Here is a 21,059-nt window from a genome sequence, read left to right on the forward strand (position 1 = left end):
ATAAAAAGTTAAGAACAATAGTTAAACTATCTTTTATTAATCACGAATACAAATAAATAATAAAGGAGAAGAAAGAATAAACCACAATTCTCCGGCCTCCACGGCGGCTCTTCCAAAGTTCCTAAGCTAGAAGAAAATTTATATTATGTCTTGTATCTTGGTTCTTGGCTTCCTCCAAGAATAACTTTTCATGTCCTATTTATAGATATAGAAACCCTAAATAAAATAATTGAGTCCATCTTAAATTAGGAAATCAAAACCAAAAGGAATCGAATTCCTTTTTATTTTCGGTGAAGCTGTCCGCGTCAATTTTCTTTTGCTATTGTAGCCTTCCATTGTGAGACGTGTACAGTAGAGGTAAATTGAAAATTTCCAATTGCAACTCCTTTCCTTATATACATAAATATATTATTTTATTTAATTTAATCCATTAAGCTGTCTGCTTGATTTCCTTCTTCAACCTTTCATCTTTAATTCGTTTTAGCTCCAAACTTCTTTATTTTTCCACCAATTTAATCCTACAAATAAAATATACCATTTAGCACAATTCATAAAATTCATGCTCATAAAGGACATATATAAATAATAAATATGAGAAAATAATGATTAAAAATATATATTTTTAGTCTCACATCAGAGTACCATATTTGGATAAAACACAAACCTTTTCCCTAAAGGTGGTAACAAACATATAATGTTGCTTTATATTTAGACACACATATCTCCTCTTATCCCTCAAAGTTTAGGGTATATACTTCTTTATACAGTAAGTTATAAAATGTTTCCCAAGTCATGAGTAGTACATTTCCTAGTTGGCACTCAACATGAGACCACCACCACAATTTGGTGTCTCCCTTGAATTGATATGTCAATCACTCTACCTTATCCATCTTATGAGGCAGCTCAGGACAATCAACAAGAAATCATAAGAATCTTCAGATTCAATACCCCGGAAGAATAAAGGTTTCAACCTTAAGAACATAATAAAAACCTCATGTGTCTCTAGTCATTACATGCCCACAGTGAGTCAGGGAAACATACCTAATTCCAAGGACACATTTTCTATTGTTGGTGTTGTTGTTTCCACTTCTACGACTTAATCACTAATCAGAAGCGAAATAGAGTGAATAAATTGATATACCAGTTTGTATCATCAGATACCAATTGGAATCAAGTCATAGCACGAAAGGAGACAAGAAAAGACAGAGATTTCCTAAAGTCGTATATTCTCTCGAAAAAAAGTACAGACGTCTCCGTACCGTTCCGCAAGACTCTACTAAACTCGTTTTGGTACAATGAGATCAACGAACCAAGGGCTCTGATACCAACTTTATCATGACCCAGACCGTCGTGATTGACACCCACACAATCCTCATGTGGGAGAACCATTACTACAACCCGACTAAACAACTTAACAAAAAACTAGGCATTTAAAGATACAAAAACAGGTTTAAATGTCTAAAGGAATATGGAGTTCCCATAAACTCCAAAGGTTGAACTAAAACACGAACATAACTATTGTGGAAGTTCAACTAAAATCTAACAACTAATGCGAAAATAACCCCTAGAACCTGAAAGTCATTGTACCAAAACATCTAAAGTGCAACAAGTCTAAGAAAAAGGGGTATAACCCCAACTAATATAAGAAATATCTAAACAATGTCTAAGTCCGAGTACATTGGACTAAATAAAATGAAGGATTTCGTGGCAGCCTGAAAGAACTGGCTCACCCTTGAAATCCGATCTCGATCACGATCTCCTAGCTGAGGTCTATTAATAGTTGCCTGAAGATGACATGTACTCAACAAAGAACGAGCAATTGCAGTATCAGTACACAACCACAGCGTACTGGTAGGATCATGCGGCTATTCTAGTAAACACAACATATATAAACAGTCACCACAAAGTACACATGACAGGCACAGAAAGTAAACACATTGGTCATCATTTTAGAGCAACAAACAGTCTTTCAATATCAATCACCATTAGATATGAACGTAATCATCACAAGTAGATACACAACACAATTCAATGGTCCTCTCACAGAACTCAATTCAATAGTCCTCTCACGGAACCCATACCCAAATTGTCAGTGTGTCGGATCGTGACACCCGATCCAAATTAGTGTGTCGGAATGTGACACCCGTTCCAATATGTATGTTGGTACGTGACATCTGATACAATATATGTGTCGGAACGTGTCACCCGATCCCAGTTAGTGTGTTAGAACGTGACACCCGATCCAATCATTATACCACAATCACAAACACAATGTACATTCTCATAATCATACAATCAAGTGTTGATTCTTGGCATACAATCGTTCATTCATACTCATTAACATTAAGTTTGATCAATAGTGCTACATTCACATACATACATGCATTACAATGAAGCAATTACCCACATACATCACACAAACATGATATCAACAATCACCTACCTCGAAACCAAGCTTAAATCCCCTAAGGCACTTGAATTTTCCCCTTCCGAATTCTTTCTACTTATTTGTGGTCTAAAAATAACAAATTAATGCAAGGATCAATAAACGAGGCGTAATTACCGAGATTATAATTGAAATTATCAACCTTAGTCCAAACTTAAGATCCCAATACCCAACTTAGGGTTTTTTCCACCATTCGTTTTCATGTCAAAACGCTCCCCCATCTATAATCACCCATAAATCTAAGTTCTACGGATCGAAAAATGGATTAGGGGAGTAAAATCCTTACCTTTAGCACCAAATTCGTGGGAAACTGTCAAGAAATCATTTGGGGTCGTCTCCTAGCTCTCAAGAACGAAACTTGCAGAAAATAACATTTTTAGGGTTTATTTCCGTCTTAAGTCGCGACTCTTCCGCTATGGCGGCCCTTATCCCGCCATAGTGTCCCCGCCTAACGGCTTGCACGGGAACAGTGAGTCAAATTAAGATTTTCAAACCCCCATTTCACAACACACTTTCATCCCATGACACTCAAAAATTACCTATTCACGTTACGTTCAATTTCAGGAGTTCTACTCGCCCGAATTCGATTCCGTAAAGTCATACGATTTTCTTAACGTTTTAGCTATCTACTCATATGATCAAATTCATAATTAGATCTCTCATTCATAATTAGATCTCCCTACACCTTACTGACTCCGATTTCGTCCAAATCTGAACTAGGCAAGGTAATCCCAAGTTACTACAAAGAGTTTTTCCGGCCCCAATTCTTTCTCCATTGACTTTTCATAACTATAGGAGCAAGTCGTTACAATTAGGGAGTAATTTAGAAAGAAACAAACAAATTTTGAAACACCACTTATTTTGAAATGGAGAAAAAATAGTAATTAATAATGTGACATTAATTAGTACTCCTACGATTATTCCAAATTAGTTGTCAAAATGTACAAAAATAAATACATGTAGCTCTTTTTTTTTTAACTTAAATAACGATAAAATTGGAAGAACATTATTAACGTGTTCTTGATTTTGTAAAACAAATTTTATTTTAAAACAAAAAAAGAAGAAGAAGTAAAACACCATTTATTTTGAAATAAAGAAAATAGTAGTAACTAATATCGTGACACTAATTAGTACTCCTATGATTATTTCAAATTAGTTGTCAATTTATAAAATAAATACATGTAGCTCTTTTATTTATTTAAATAACGATATAATTGGGAGAACATTATTATCGTATTCTTGATTATATAAAACAAAATTTATTTTAAGCAAAAAATGAAATAAAACACCACTTATTTTGAAATGAAGGAAATATTAGTAACTCAATGATATCTAGTCATTTTGATCTCAAAATACGAGCAACTCAATAGCAATATGTATTTATCATTTCAAAGCATTTGTCATATATTCTTTAAATTATATTTATTTACTAAAAACTTTAGTTTAGTAATAGTAATTTTATTTTACAACATCATATACTATATATACGATACACACGTGCAACGCACGTGCTGTGAAACTAATAATAAAAAAACCATTGCACAATAGCTCTTCATTTAAAATAAGTGGTGTTTTTAGCTTGTGTACACCTCTTAAGGAAATTAAGTATTCCTAAAAAGTGAGATGCATTTTTTCTAATTTACTTTCAATAAATACATTTAGCTCTTTTTTATTATTTAAATAACGATAAAATTGGAAGAACATTATTAACGTGTTCTTATTATGTAAAACAAAATTTATTTCATAACAAACAAAAAATAAGAAGTTAAAACACCACTTATTTTGAAATGGAGAAAAAATAGTAATTAATAACGTGACACTAATTAGTACTCCTACGATTATTCCAAATTAGTTGTCAATGTACAAAATAGATACATGTAGCTTCTTCTTTAAAAAAAAAACAACGATAAAATTGGAAGAACATTATTAACGTGTTCTTGATTAATGTAAAACAAAATTTTATTTTAAAATGACATTATGTATTAATCATTTAAAAACACTTGTTCTATGTTCTTTAAATTATAATTATTTACTAAAATCTTTAATTTAGTAATATTAATTCTATTTTACAACATCGTATACTATACACACGTCCAACGCACGTGCATTGAAACTAATAATAAAAAAAACCATAGCACAATTGCCCTTCGTTTAACAATAAGTGGTTTTTTTTTNNTTATTTAAATAACGATAAAATTGGAAGAACATTATTAACGTGTTCTTGATTATGTGAAACAAAGTTTATTTTATAACAACCAAGAAATAAGAAGTTAAAACACTACTTATTTTGAAATTGAGAAAAAAATAGTAATTAATAACGTGACACTAATTAGAACTCCTACGATTATTCCAAATTAGTTGTCAATGTACAAAATAAATGCATGTAGCTCTTTTTAAAAAAAAATAAAAAAATGATGAAATTGGAAGCACATTATTAACGTGTTCTTGCTTATGTAAAACAAAATTTATTTTATAACAATCAAAAAATAAGAAGTTAAAACACCACTTATTTTGAAATGTAGAAAAAAAAATAGTAATTAATAACGTGACACTAATTAGTGCTCCTACGATTATTCAAAATTAGTTGTCAATATACAAAATAAATGCATGTAGCTCTTTTTTGAAAAAATTCAAAAAATGATAAAATTGGAAGTACAGTATTAACATGTTCTTGATTATGTAAAACAAATTTTATTTTAAAACAAAAAGAAGAAGAAGTAAAACACCACTTATTTTGAAATGTTAGAAATAGTAGTAATTAATAATGTGTTGTCAATTTACAAAATAAATATATGTGGCTCTTTTTTATTTATTTAAATAACAACTATTTTACAACATTACATACTATATATTCGATACACACATGCAACGCACGTGCCGTGAAACTAGTAATAATAAAAAAAAATATAACACAATAGCCCTTCATTTTAAAATAAGTGGTGTTTTTAGCCACACATCTTAAGGAAATTAAGTATTTCTAAAAAGTGAGATGCATTTTTTCTAATTTACTTTTAATAAATACATGCAACTCTTTTTTATTATTTAAATAACGATAAAATTGAAAGAATATTATTAACGTGTTCTTGATTATGTAAAACAAAATTTATTTTATAACAAACAAAAAATAAGAAGTTAAAACATCACTTACTTTAAAATGGAGAAAAAAATAGTAATTAATAATGTGACACTAATTAGTACTCCTACGATTATTCCAAATTAGTTATTATCAATGTACAAAATAAATGCATGTAGCTCTTTTTAAAACAAAAGTTCAAAAAACAATAAAATTGGAAGAACATTATTAACGTGTTCATGATTATGCAAAATATTTTTTTTTTTAAAAAAAGAAAGAAGTAAAACACCACTTATTTTGAAATGATGGAAACAATAGTAATTATGATCATTCCAAATTGTCAATTTACAAAATAAATATATGTGGCTCTTTTTATTATTTAAATAACGACTATTTTACAATATCGTATACTATATATACGATATACACGTGCAACGCATGTGCCGTGAAATTAGTAATAATTAAAAAAAAACATAGCACAGTAGCTTTTCATTTTAAAATAAGTGGTGTTTTTAGCTTGTGAACACCTTAAGGAATTAAGTATTCCTAAAAAGGGAGATGCATTTTCTTTAATTTACTTTTAATAAATATATGTAGCACTTTTTTATTATTTAAATAACTATAAAATTGCAAGAACATTATTAACGTGTTCTTGATTATGTAAAATAAAATTTATTTTATAACATACAAAAAATAAGAAGTTAAAACATCACTTATTTTGAAATGGAGAAAAAAAGTAATTAATAACGTGATACTAATTAGTACTCCTACGATCATTCCAAATTAGTTGTCAACGTACAAAATAAATGCATGTAGCTCTTTTTAAAAAAAATTCAAAAAAACGATAAAATTGGAAGAACATTATTAACGTGTTCTTGATTATGTAAAACAAATTTTATTTTAAAACAAAAAAAGAAGAAGTAAAACACCATTTATTTTGAAATAAAGGAAATAGTAGTAATTAATAACGTGACACTAATTAGTACTCCTATGATTATTCCAAATTAGTTGTCAATTTACAAAATAAATATATGTAACTCTTTTTTTTAAAAAATAACGATAAAATTGAAAACACATTATTAACGTGTTCTTTATTAGGTAAAACAAAATCTATTTTATAATAATGAAAAAATAAGAAGTTAAAACACCATTTATTTTGAAATGGAGAAAATATAGTAATTAATAAAGTGACACTAATTAGTACTCCTACGATTATTCTAAATTAGTTGTCAATGTACAAAATAAATACATGTAGCTCTTTTTTTTAAAATTTAAATAATGATAAAATTGGAAGAAAATTATTAACGTGTTCTGATTATGTAAAACAAATTTATTTTAAAACAAAAAAAAGAAGAAGAAGTTAAACACCACTTATTTTGAAATGAAGGAAATAGTAGTAATTAATAAGTGACACTAAATAGTACTCCTTTGATTAAATACATGTAGCTCTTTTATTTATTTATTTAAATAACGATAAAATTGAAAGAACATTATTATCGTATTCTTGATTAGGTAAAATAAAATTTATTTTATAACAAAAAAGAATAAGAAGTTAAAATATCACTCATTTTGAAATGGAGAAAAGATAGTAATTAATAAAGTGACATTAATTAGTACTTCTACGATTATTCTAAATTAGTTGTCAATGTACAAAATAAATACATGTAGCTCTTTTTAAAAAAAATTGAATAACGATAAAATTGGAAGAACATTATTAACGTGTTCTTGATTATGTAAAACAAATTTTATTTTAAAACAAAAAAAGAAGAAGTAAAACACCATTTATTTTGAAATAAAGGAAATAGTAGTAATTAATAACGTGACACTAATTAGTACTCCTATGATTATTCCAAATTAGTTGTCAATTTACAAAATAAATATATGTAACTCTTTTTTTTAAAAAATAACGATAAAATTGAAAACACATTATTAACGTGTTCTTTATTAGGTAAAACAAAATCTATTTTATAATAATGAAAAAATAAGAAGTTAAAACACCATTTATTTTGAAATGGAGAAAATATAGTAATTAATAAAGTGACACTAATTAGTACTCCTACGATTATTCTAAATTAGTTGTCAATGTACAAAATAAATACATGTAGCTCTTTTTTTTAAAATTTAAATAATGATAAAATTGGAAGAAAATTATTAACGTGTTCTGATTATGTAAAACAAATTTATTTTAAAACAAAAAAAAGAAGAAGAAGTTAAACACCACTTATTTTGAAATGAAGGAAATAGTAGTAATTAATAAGTGACACTAAATAGTACTCCTTTGATTAAATACATGTAGCTCTTTTATTTATTTATTTAAATAACGATAAAATTGAAAGAACATTATTATCGTATTCTTGATTAGGTAAAATAAAATTTATTTTATAACAAAAAAGAATAAGAAGTTAAAATATCACTCATTTTGAAATGGAGAAAAGATAGTAATTAATAAAGTGACATTAATTAGTACTTCTACGATTATTCTAAATTAGTTGTCAATGTACAAAATAAATACATGTAGCTCTTTTTAAAAAAATTTGAATAACGATAAAATTGGAAGAACATTATTAACGTGTTCTTGATTATGTAAAACAAATTTTATTTTAAAACAAAAAAAAAAGAAGTAAAACACCACTTATTTTGAAATGAAGTAAATAGTAGTAATGAATAACGTGACGCTAAATAGTACTCCTATGATTATTCCAAATTAGTTGTCAATTTACAAAATAAATACAAGTAGCTCTTTTTTTAAATTTAAATAACAATAAAATTGCAAGAACATTATTATCGTGTTCTTGATTATATAAAGCAAAATTTATTTTAAGCAAACAAAGAAATAAAACACCACTTATTTTGAAATGAAGCAAATATTAGTAACTCAATGATATCTTGTCATTTTTTATCTCAAAATAAAAGTAATTCAATGACAATATTTTTAAAAGCACTTGTTCTATGTTTTCTAAATTATAATTATTTACTAAAAATTTTAATTTTGTAATTTTAATTCTATTTTACAACATCATATACTATGTTTATGATACACACGTGCAATGCACGTGGCGTGAAACTAATAATAAACAAACCATAACACAATATCCATTTATTTTTTAAAAGAAGTGGCGGTTTTTGTTTGTGCACAACTCTTAAAGAAATTAAGTATTCCTAAAAAGTGAGATGCATTTTTTCTAATTTACTTTTAATAAATACATGTAGCTCTTTTTTATTATTTAAATAACGATAAAATTGGAAGAACATTATTAACGTGTTCTTGATTATGTAAAATAAAATTTATTTTACAACAAACAAAAAATAAGAAGTTAAAACATCACTTATTTTGAAATGGTGAAAAATAGTAATTAATAACGTCACACTAATTAGTACTCCTACGATTATTTCAAATTAGTTGTCAATGTACAAAATTAATACATGTAGCTCTTTTCTTAAAAAAAAATAAATAACGATAAAATTAGAAGAACATTATTAACGTGTTTTTTATTATGTAAAATAAATTTTATTTTAAAACAAAAGAAGAAGAAGAAGAAGTAAAACACCACTTATTTTGAAATGAAGAAAATAGTAGTAATAAATTACGCGACACTAATTAGCACTCCTATGATTATTCCAAATCAGTTGTCAATTTACAAAATAAATACATGTAGCTCTTTTTTATTTATTTATTTAACAATAAAATTGGAAGAACATTATTAATGTGTTCTTGATTATATATATAAAAAATATTTTAAGCAAAAGAGAAAGAAATAAAACACCACTTATTTTGAAATGAAGGAAATATTAGTAATTATTAACGTGACACTAACTGGCACTCTTACGATTATTTCAAATTAGTTGTCAATTTATAAAATCGAGGTAAAACTATTTTAAATTTTCCCATCTTGGCCTTCAATTTTCTTTTATTTTCAAAATGCAAGGTTCCAAAAATGTTCTTTCATTATTAATTTTGATGTTGATAAATAAAGGACATAAATATAAAATTTATTTAAAAATATAAATCAATAAAAATACACATATTATTCATGTTTCTTAAGGGCCATTAAAGAAAAAATAAACGAAAGCAAATAATATGAAGCTAAGGGAGTATTTTAGAAAGAAAAAAACAAATTGTACATTGACATTTTCATTGGAAACAATATTAATTTAATACTCTAAATTAAAGTGATCATAATTAAAGTGAATAAATTTAACTACTACAAATAAATAAATAAATAAAATTTAATCTTTCTATTTCATATTAACTCAACTCTTCGAATTAATTAAATTATTTAAAGTTTAAGATTGATGTTTGAATTTTTTTTCATATTTATTCCTTTCTTTAACGAAGTTTGATATTTTCTATGAGATAAAATTGCATTACTTATAAAGTTATTTTTATGATTTTACAAAAATAATAGTGTGAAATATAGTTCAAATTATGTCTTTAAATATTTTCCTTAATAAGTATATATTGCCTCACAAATTCACCACTATCATCTAGTACTAAATATTAAGGGCAATGCTAAATGACCATAAAATTTGGCTAGAATTTTAAAAAAATTATAATATTTTTTTATTTTAAAATAAATTGATTTTTTTTTATTTTTTAGTTAAACTGTATTAAAATTAAAAAGGTAAAAATATTTTAAAAAGTAAAATAAGATAGATAAAATATCATTCTGATGAAATTTTCTGATCAAAAGAATTTTTTCAAATATTAATTTAGAAAAATGATAATGGGGCATTTGGGTAATATCATTGTGACTCCCAAGACATTTGTTGCAAAATTTAGTTGAGAAGATTGTCTAGCATTAGTAGTCTCATTTGTTCCTTTTTAACATTCTTCAATTTATTTTCTCTATCTCTCCTTCTCTAATGAATCCACTAGACTCTAGAGACTCTCCAGTGTATAGACTCTGCTGCTTCACACCATAGACTCTAGAGAGATAAACATAACCAAAAATCATAAACTTATAATCTTCTTCTAAATTCATAACCAAAAACCCATCTGCAGTACAAAAAAAAAAATGGAGAACAATGGTATGATTCATGGAAATCTTGATCCTAGAGCCCAAGAATTTATACCAACATATCCATTTAACAATAATTTTTTGCCTGTATTTCCTAATCAATTTTACTACCCTTTTCCATCTCCACCACCACCACCACCGTACGGTGATGTTGCATCAGTGCCGTTACTCCAGCCGGCGTATGTTAGCGCTAACCCACCGGTGCCTACGCCTATTTTACCACCACCAAGTTCAATGTCTACAAGAACTTTATTGTTATGTATGGTTCCGGTTGATGTGAGTGAATCTATTATCCGAAGGGATTTAGAAGTATTTGGGGATGTAAGAGCTGTGCAAATGGGAAGGGTAAGAGAAGGGATTGTAACGGTTCATTTCTATGATTTAAGGCACGCGCAGACGGCGTTAATGGAGATTCAACAGCAGCACATGCAGCAACAGATGCGTTTAAGGAGGCATTATTATGAGTTTATTGAAAATCAAAATTCTCTTCCTCCAGTTCCACCACCGGCGGCGCGTGGACTCATTGCTGGTAGAGCTGTTTGGGCTCAGTTCACTTTTCCGGTCACTTCTGCTCTTGTTGATGGGAATAATCAAGGCACACTTGTTATTTTCAATTTGGCATCTCAAACTTCTACTGATTCTCTTATTCATATATTTCAAGCTTTTGGTATGTTGTTTTTTTTATTTATTTATTTCTTTTGGTTGATTTTGCTGATTTCTTCGATATTTATGTGTTGTTGATGAATTTGATATAGGACATGTGAAGGAATTGAGAGAGACACCAATGAAGAAGCATCAAAGATTTGTGGAGTTTTATGATGTTAGAGATGCATCAAGGGCGTTGATAGAGATGAATGGGTATGATTTAAATGGGCAGCAATTGCTGATTGAATTCAGCAGGCCAGGTGGAAATAACAGCAGACGCTTCTCAAAAGGTTTTCAATATTCTTCACCTACCAAATTCAACAATAACTTATACTCTTCACCAAGAATAGCGCCGGTATACAACACTTCACATTCCCAAAATCAGAAATCAAATTATGTTAAAGGAAACCCTAGTGGATGTAGCGGAAGTGAGTGTTCAGGCACCGGTGGTTCAGTTCAAGAATCATTAGCTTCTTTGTGTATATCAAATAGGAGTAATAATAATGTTAGGGCTGGGAAGAATAAGAATGCCAAAAAAAGTAACACTAACATTAGTGCAAGTAGTAGCAGTGTGACAAGTTGTTCTCCGAAACGTCCACAAAAAATGTTGCAACAAGCAAATAGCAGTAGGCCATGGAAGATGAGCTGGTCATCAAAGCAGGCAAAAGATTATGACCCTCGTTTTCTAATTAAAGAAGATGCCATTATGGAATCAAATTGCAGAGATTCCAGAACTACTGTCATGATCAAAAACATACCAAACAAGTACAGGTTAATTTCAATCTTTTCTTGCTTTTATTCCTCTAAACATATTATTCTGATTCCGTTCTGAAATTTATCATGTTTCCTTTGGTTCATAACATTGGTATTTTGATAGTATGGAATGATTTCTGTTCAATCAAACATTTCACAAGCTAAAACAAGGATAAAAAAATAGTAGGAGTAGTCTATTAATATTGGTTTTTGGTATATTTGACTGACATATATTTGGGGTCTGGTGTGCAGTCAGAAGTTGCTGCTGAACATGCTGGACAACCACTGCATTCACTGTAACGAGCAGATTGCCGACGCCGATGATCAGCCAAAATCCTCTTATGATTTCATTTATCTTCCCATCGATTTCATGTAATTACAATCTTCAAAAATATTCAATTTTTATTTATTTTGTTTTACCAAGTATTTTTCTAATTGATGATTTATGGATTTTGTTAGTAACAAGTGCAACGTGGGATATGGATTTGTGAACATGACTTCACCGCAAGCAACGTTGAGACTGTACAAGGCTTTTCATCTTCAAAATTGGGAAGTTTTCAACTCCAGAAAAATATGCCAAGTTACTTATGCTAGATTACAGGTATGTTACTTCTTCTCAAATATTAATTTCTTGTGCACTAATTAGCCATAGATTAGCTATGAATAATTAGTTTTTTCATTTTCAAGATAGCATTTCGTTATACGACTGGCCTGATTTTTTGAAATTTTCTTGGAAGATGAGTGTCAGGTTTGAAAAATTGATAGTGAACTTTTTTTACTCACAATTTCAATTTTCAATCATCTCTCCAAATAATCAAATTAGTCTCAATAAAATTCAGCAACATTCTTACTTTTTTCTCCGTGTGAATAATGGTTTCTCCGTTCTTTTTTACTTAATTCAATATTAACTTAATATTCTCTTTCAAAACGAATGTCAATTTTTACCTTATCATCCTTTAAATTTAATTGAAAAATGAACTATAGCCAAGAATTAAGGATAAATTAGGATTATGCAATTAATTTTTTTTTAAAACTTGACAGTAAAAAATTAACATTTATTTTCATTATTATATATAGTGGGGATAAATAAAAATGCACACCGAAAATACTTGCATGAGTTATAAAACATGAAATGAATTAGAAAGATTAAAAATTAACAATTTCTTTTAATTATTAAGGGAATTGAAGCATTGAAAGAGCATTTCAAAAACTCAAAATTCCCATGTGAAGCTGAAGAATACATGCCAGTGATTTTCGCACCAGCTCGTGATGGGAAATTATTAACAGAGCCTAATCCTATTGTTGGACGTGGCATGATAATTAACTCTTCATCTTCCGCCGAAGAAGAAGAAGATAACGGTTATAATATCATCATTAATACAAGTAGTAATGATGATGATGATGATGATGAAGAAACGGCAGCAGGAAGAAACGACGGCAGTAGTAGTAATGGTGGTGAAAATTACGATGTGGGTAATCATGATTCTGTCTACATGTTGGCGTCTTCTGGTAATTAAAAGATCAAAACCCTTGTGGTGGAAGAAAAGATTTGGAGCAGTGATGGTTGTGTGTTGTTTAATGTGAAAGAGGATAAATGGAGCCCTTCCCTTTCCTTCCCCATGGGCTGAATTCTGATTGAGATGATGAATGAAAAGAGAGAAGAAAACAGCCAGCTTGCTACCACCCAATGGGTTTGCGTGTAAATCTCTTTCAACTCACTCTATCTCGGGGGAAGAGCCCGCCCTTACCTTCCTTTAACTCATACTCAAATACCTGTGTATTTCTAGCTTAGCTTTTTTTTACTTATTTCCTTTTTATCGCTAGCTATAAAAACTAGTTCAAATTTCAATCTTTTCTTATGCTTTGTTAAAGTTAATTAAATACTTTGTTTTCAATTTCGTATCTTTTTATAGTTGTATTAAAAAATTAAATAAATATACTAGTGTATTGTGAACCCAAATAAAATTGATTGTAAGGAACGGACTGTTACAAATGCTTTCTCCACCAGTGAAATTCTTCTCACTCTGGTATTTAGTTTCTTAACATCAATAATAATGTTAGTAAAATATAGTTATAATCAAAGTTTTTCTAAAGACGAGTGTCGAGTCATGAACAAAGGACTGTTAATTGAGATAATGTAATTTTAATCTGTTTGAAAATATTATTACTGCTAAAAATGTGACCATTAGACTAAAAAATCATTTTAGTGGCAAGTAGGTTATTATCGCTAAATAGTATAATATATTTTAGTGGTAATTAACATCTTTTGTTAATATCCCTTCAGCCTATATCAAAGTTAGAGAGTAGTTTCTAAATTAGTTGTTTTAACTATAGTTATGATATTTGTTAATATAATATAATCTTGACTTTCTAACATTTAATAAGATACATATCTCTTATCTAGAGGTGCATTTAGCGAAATGAAGAAAAAGATTAATGGAAGGGAGCCAAATCCCAACAAATAAAACTAGACTAAAAGAAAACTAGACTATAGTAATTCTCTCACTATTGATGGATGGTTCCCCCCCCCCCCTCCCCCCCCTTTCCCTTAGGCCCCCCTTCTCTTTGTTACATTGGTTATCCTCTTTATCAACTTAACTTTGTAAAATGGAAGGAACAAATCCTTTTTCATTAAAGAATCTCTTCTTTATGTTTTTCTTTCCCGAGGATATTGAGCATGGTTTGATTTTCTTTGCCAATACTCAATTCATTTCTATTACGTTTTCATTATTTTAGATTCTCCTTACAAAACTAGATAAATTTATCATTGTACTCTTATGTAGTACTCCCTCCGTCCCTATTTACTTGTCCATATTTCCTTTTTTAGTTGTCCCTATATAGTTGTCCATTTTGACAAATCAAGAAAGGACAACAAATTTTTTCCTATTATACCCTTATTTACACTTCTTGAAAATTGTAAAAGTGTATGTTGTTTCCCTCCAATTTATTTCACTTGAATTCAAATAAGTGGTTGTAATTTTGAAGTGAAAAGTTGTCATAAGGGTAAAATTGTAACTTCACTGTGCTAATCATTGTTGCCTTAATTTGTGTGCCATTTCTAAAGTGGACAACTAAAAAGGGACGGAGGGAGTATTATCTTAAAGTCAAATTTTCAATAAATAAATATGAATTTATTTATTTTAATTAATTAAATTGAGCAACGAACATAAATTAATTATTTAGTTTTTTTTATGTTGGTCAAAATTCACACTTTCAAGGCTAATACTCCCTCGGTCTCCTTTTAGTTGTCATGTTGCGTTTTTCGAAAGTCAATTTGACTAATTTTTAAAGTTAAATTCGATTAAACTAATTCGATATTTTAAACTTAAAATTTAGATATTCAAAAATGGAAAGTTATATAAATTGCATTATTTTTGCATATCAATATGATGAAAAAAAATACTTTATAAAATGTTAATCAAAGTTCTTATCATTTGACTCTAAAAAAGGAAACTATGCAACTAAAGGGAGACGGAGGGAGTAACTCTCAAAAGAAAAATAAGAAAATAATGTGATTTATAATATTGCATTTGTGAAATAACAAGTATTAGAGAACATGTATTTTTAATAAAAATAACATATAAATAGGAACAAATCAAGTATAATCAATTATTTGGGTTTGTATGTTACTCCCTCCGTCCCATTTTATGTCACCTTTTTACTTTGCATTTTCAGAAATGATGTAACTTTACTTTTTTATCCGTATTTAATATTTTCTTAAGTCAACTTTATTAATAAATGACAAGATTAATTAACTATTCTATCAAGGGTATAATAGGTAAAATGTTATAATTTATGCATAACTTTTATAAAATGACAAGTATTATGGTTCAATTATTTATAGAAAGAAATGACATATAAAATGAGACGGAGGGAGTACTAATAATATTTATTACTACTTCAGAGGAACTCTATGTATCTGCCAATTGATATTAATTGAAATTGAAGAGAGAGTTAAGAGCCAGTGATCATTGTTCACTGCTCCATTCATTTCCTTTTATATTCCATGTCAAATAATCTAATAAGTTATCACTTATGTAAAAAAGTTTTAAAATATGATCTTTTAACTCTGAGGATATTTAAACAAGTATCACATATACTTTCTTCATTTTATATTATTTATTCACGCCTTGTCTTTAAAACTATATATTTTGAAAGCACAAATATTGTAAACATAATATTGATGGACAAGAGATCAATAGAATGTATTAAAAAGAGTTAGTTTATTAAGTTAGTAAACAAATATTCTTTTTATCTATAATTTTTTATAAATTATGTAAAGAGAAAAATGGATAACTATAGTGAACAATTAAATACAATAACACTTAACAGTGAGTCCAAAACTTTATTTTTGTTAAACGACTATTAAATGGTTCTTTTATTGTTGGTCATCATGGATTTAGTCCATCAACTATTTTACTTTCTAACAAGTGCATCTCTTAAGCCCATCAAATATTTTCGTGCTACTTCCCAAATACATACAAAAATCAATTTTAAATCAAGTACTCCATAACTAAGTCTGGCAACGGAACCGGGAGGTGCCCGTTCCGGTTCCGGTCCGTCCTGGTCCGTTACCGGTTCCGTCTCNACTATTTTACTTTCTAACAAGTGCATCTCTTAAGCCCATCAAATATTTTCGTGTTACTTCCCAAATACATACAAAAATCAATTTTAAATCAAGTACTCCATAACTCACTTTTGAGTACATGAGTGGTTATAATCCTACATTTCATGTTGAATTGTTTCAAGCTTTCAATAACCCTAAAGTTGTATGATTTTATGTACTTTTTATGTCTATATATTCTCTCATGTTGTATTGAATTACGATTAAAGAAAATACGAGTTATTCTTAAGAAAATATACTTTGTGTTTTATAATAGTATCAAAGCAATCAACAGACTCATCATCCAAGTTTCCAAACACTAAGCTAAATTCCTACGTCCATAGACATACAACTCATGACTTACTTGTAGCTAGGAGTCCTAATCGTATTTGTTAATATATTCTCTCATGTTGTACCGAATAACAATATAATTAGAAAGAACAATTTATTCTTGACCAAATATTCTTCTTGTTCTATTAGACCCAAAAAAATTATATTATTGTCAGCACAACACAAGATATCAATGATATATTGGTTAGTACAATTTTTTTCTCCTAAGCCAAGGAAAAACTTGCTTTCTAGTTTTTCTTTCTCCTGTCTTAGCTTGTTCTTGGAAAAAAATAATTACAAGAAAAAGAAGAAGAGTATCATGGATTGATGTTAGGGATGATGTATGGTTGTAAGGAAATCTTGTGTGACATCAAGTCAACAGAGAATAAGAGAAGGGGGATTGTGGGGGTGGGGGATAATTGTAATTTCTTTTTACATTTTAATTGTTTGTGTTATACTCCTTTTGCTCTTAATTTAGCTTATCGAGAATAATGAATTCAATAAATTATTATGGAAGCTATATGAAATTATATCAAATTTAATATTTAAAACTAAAGTTCCGATATTTCTTCATCCCCCTCTATCAAAATGCGGAGTGAGGGTAACTAGCCAATTCCCCAAGGTCTAGTAAACTAAGGTGGTAGTGTAGGCAAGCATGTTGAAAATAAAATGGGGTTAGCAGTGAAAGAAATATTCAAAATCTATACTGTAACGAGCTGTTTGATATGAAGTATTACACGTAATAGCTTTGATAATATTTAATCTCTTTGGTAGTGTTTTAATTTCACTCAATATATGTAACTAATACCTTATTCAATATTCTTACTCTTCTATATAGTGAACTATGACATTGACAATATCAACACTATTTCTATACGGACTATATATTATATTTCTATTATGTTACACCCTATTTTTTCCATACAACATATCAAACAGTTGATAAAGAATAACGGTAACCTAAATAATTCAAGAATAACTAATCCAATATTACAACAACAACAATAACATATTCGGTGAAATTTCACTATGTGGGTTTGGAGAGGGTAGAGTGTATGTAGACTTTACCACTACCTCGAGGAATGTAGAAAGACTGTTTCAAAAGATCCTTGGTTCAAGTTCATTAATCCAACATTACTAATACATATACTATTTTGTATTATTCTTATACATTTTACCAAACGAGCCTTAAAAGTACTATATAAGATGTAATTTCTTATATTAATATGATAAAAAGAATATTTTAAGTTATTGATCAAAATTCGCATATATAGTTTAAATAATTTTTTAAAAAAGTCACATAGAATATAATACTTTGGTTTTAAATTTTGATGTGATGTTTATTTATTCAAGTTTTTTTTTACCAATATTTTAGTTTCTATTACTCTTTTCACTACACAAACATTTATAATAATATTGTGTGAGTGAAAATGACTATATATGGAAAGAGTCAAGAAAGTGTAGAAATGACAAATGCTTATTAATAGGTAGGTCAAAGGGTAGTGGGAAGAAGAAAATAACAAAATGAAAGAAAGATGCATGAAATGGGATGACAATTGGCAAACGTAACTAATCAGGATTGTGATGGAAGAATAAGTACTTTATTTTTAATCAAGAGATTTTGGATTCGAATCCTTCCTTGATACGGAGTTACTGTTGTTAGGACCCTTAATGTGGAATTTTTTTTTGCGAATTCAAATTTAATTGAACTTTTAATATGAGTATCGAACATTGGACGGTGAAACAAAAAAATTGGCAAAGGCAGGACATATGAGGGTAGGGTATCTGAAAGGATACAGAATGTAATGGTCTTTCCAGGTAAATATGCAGACTATATACTGTAAAAGCTATATATATATTGGCAGTGAGTTTCAACACTGTATTTGTTTGTTTGTTTGTTTGTTTTATTAGCCATCCACTGGCTGTCCTTTTAGGGTCAACCCCAGATTTTAACATGTAAATCACTGCATTATTTATTGTTCTAGCTAGCTCGGTATTCCATACACTATCCTTCAATATATAATCCACTTGCTTTTGTATTTACACAGATATTAGTTTCAGTCCATTCATTTTTACTAATTCACTATTTTAAAAATAAATTTTTATTTTTACTTGTCACATTAAACATATTAAGAATTTTGTTTACTAAACATCAATTAATATAATAAAAAAATTCATATCAATCAATAGTTTTCAACAAATATACTAAAATGAACAAAGGGAATACAAATTATAAAAGTAATAATCAACAAATACATATGTCATTAATTAGATAAGAGGGTATGAATGTCGCATATTAGGATATGAGGTTAGTAATAATTGGTTGTCTAGTTTTACAATGGAATTATTGCAATAGAGTAAGTGTCATACTTGTGTTATTATGAAGTTTTGATGATTTAACAAATTATGAAATTTAATATGGGACTTTAGCCAATGAAAGACTGAGAGGTTTAACAAATTATGAAATTATGATCTAATCTAGTTTTTGTATTGGAGGAGTTACACACAGCAAAAGCCATTCGCTAGAAGAAATATTTCTCATTTGTAACAAGGGACTTTGATAAATTGATATCCTACTATCTCTAGTTGTTATATGAGAATGTAGTCTTGGTGTTCATTCAGTGTAAGATTTATTTCTATATTATATAAAGCAATTAGATCATTTCAAGTGATAATTAAGTTTGAGCTGTAGCTAGAGTTAGTTATGTCGTGTTCTTAAAATCTATATCGACCAAGTTAATTGGTGTACGTAGTAGGTAATAGAGTTATTACTTTATTTTATGTAAAAAGAATGTTACAAAGGGGGGAAGGGATTAAGTTTAATTTCTAGATTGCAAGAGTTTGTAATATAAATTTTGATTCATTAAAGTAATGAAGTTGTGTTGAAATCTTATAAGACAAGTCTTGATTTTCTCTTTTCTTGAGTATGGAGATTTCCACGTAAAATTTCCGTATTCTTTTCTTTTAAATTTTTACTTTCCGCACAATTTCTATTAAGTCAACAAACTTTATCCATTTACTTCTTGTGCATATAAATTATCAATATGAGTTTGTTCCTACCATTCTTATTTATTACACACTAGTTTTCTAAATTCAAAAATTACAAATAGAAAATGTCTGAAAACTGGAGCTCAAATTTTAAACAAACATCTAAAATAAGATGTGGAGAATTTGCTTTTACACATTATAAGGGATCGTTTGATCTGATGGATAAAAAATAATAATTTTGAAATAAAATTTTAGTATCTCTTAATTTTTTGTTTGGTTATAAAGTGTGGATAAGTTATTTCAAAATTAATAATTATGATTGGGGTATGTTAATTCTACTTGTGAGTAGAATACTAATCACGGGATAACTTTAAAAATGTAAAATAACAAAAGTATTCCCTTAAATTCTTTTTTATAATAAACAATTTATTCTTAGAGAGCATTTTTATAAACAAACAACTTATTTTTAGAAATTATGTCATGCATATTTGACAAATTAAATAACCAATAAAAAAAATCTTAATATAACGAATCTCGTCACAATTAATTCTAGGCGGAATGGCCTCAGAGGCCATTGTACTTGACTCGATTTGTCAGTTGGATCCCTGTACTTACGACTTTGCCAACTAAACCCTTAAACTTACTCAAACACAATATTTTAGACCCTTTTCTCATTCGATGGGTGTGCTGTAGTACACTCATTTTACACATGAAATGCCACATCATTTTTTAATGACACATCATTATTATTATTATTTTTTCGATGACACATCAGAAATTAAATATTTAAAAAAATCCAATTTTCTCTCTCTCTTACTCATTTCACCCCTCCCCACTTCATTCTCTTTATTCTCACCTTCTACCATTTTCATCCCAAAAATAAAAATCACCATTTTCATCTTTCTTCATAGTTCACGCTCAAAAATTTCTTCAATTATAAAATGTGATAGATTATAATTAGTTCTTGTACATAATTTAGGATTTTATTTATTTTGATTTGATAAAAAGAGATATCAAGAAAACTTTAAATTGAAAAAAATATATTTATATGTAAATTCAAGTAATAGATCTTAAAGAATTAAATTTATAAAAATGGTAAATGGTATATTTTCTTACAATTTTTTTTAAAATTTTTTTTTATTTGATGATTTTATTATGATAATGTGTACGTAAAAGAAGAACAAGAGAAAAAGAGTAGGGGCT

The 21,059-nt window shown here is 28.3% G+C and overlaps 2 protein-coding genes across 2 annotated transcripts in view; one reads left to right on the forward strand and one right to left on the reverse strand.

Annotated features, from left to right (window-relative positions):
• LOC125866761 (uncharacterized) overlaps nt 1–21,059 on the reverse strand; it is a 174,795-nt gene that overhangs the window by 131,158 nt on the left and 22,578 nt on the right. The gene's annotated exons all lie outside the window — the stretch shown is intronic.
• On the forward strand, nt 10,340–13,805 carry LOC125866763 (protein terminal ear1-like). Its single transcript, XM_049547113.1, has 6 exons — nt 10,340–11,204; nt 11,293–11,953; nt 12,188–12,307; nt 12,395–12,536; nt 13,114–13,265; nt 13,317–13,805. The coding sequence occupies exons 1-6, from the start codon at nt 10,535–10,537 to the stop codon at nt 13,450–13,452; spliced, it is 1,881 nt and encodes a 626-aa protein (XP_049403070.1). The 5' UTR covers nt 10,340–10,534; the 3' UTR covers nt 13,453–13,805.

Source organism: Solanum stenotomum, chromosome 6 (assembly GCF_019186545.1).
Source record: "Solanum stenotomum isolate F172 chromosome 6, ASM1918654v1, whole genome shotgun sequence".
In the NCBI taxonomy this organism is placed as follows: domain Eukaryota; kingdom Viridiplantae; phylum Streptophyta; class Magnoliopsida; order Solanales; family Solanaceae; genus Solanum; species Solanum stenotomum.

Coding starts and splice junctions, on each gene's coding strand:
- LOC125866763 (XM_049547113.1), top strand. CDS start 10,535: ATGGAGAACAATGGTATGATTCATGGAAATCTTGATCCTAGAGCCCAA. Junction 11,205..11,292: donor TCATATATTTCAAGCTTTTG/GTATGTTGTTTT, acceptor AATTTGATATAG/GACATGTGAAGGAATTGAGA. Junction 12,537..13,113: donor TTACTTATGCTAGATTACAG/GTATGTTACTTC, acceptor TTAATTATTAAG/GGAATTGAAGCATTGAAAGA.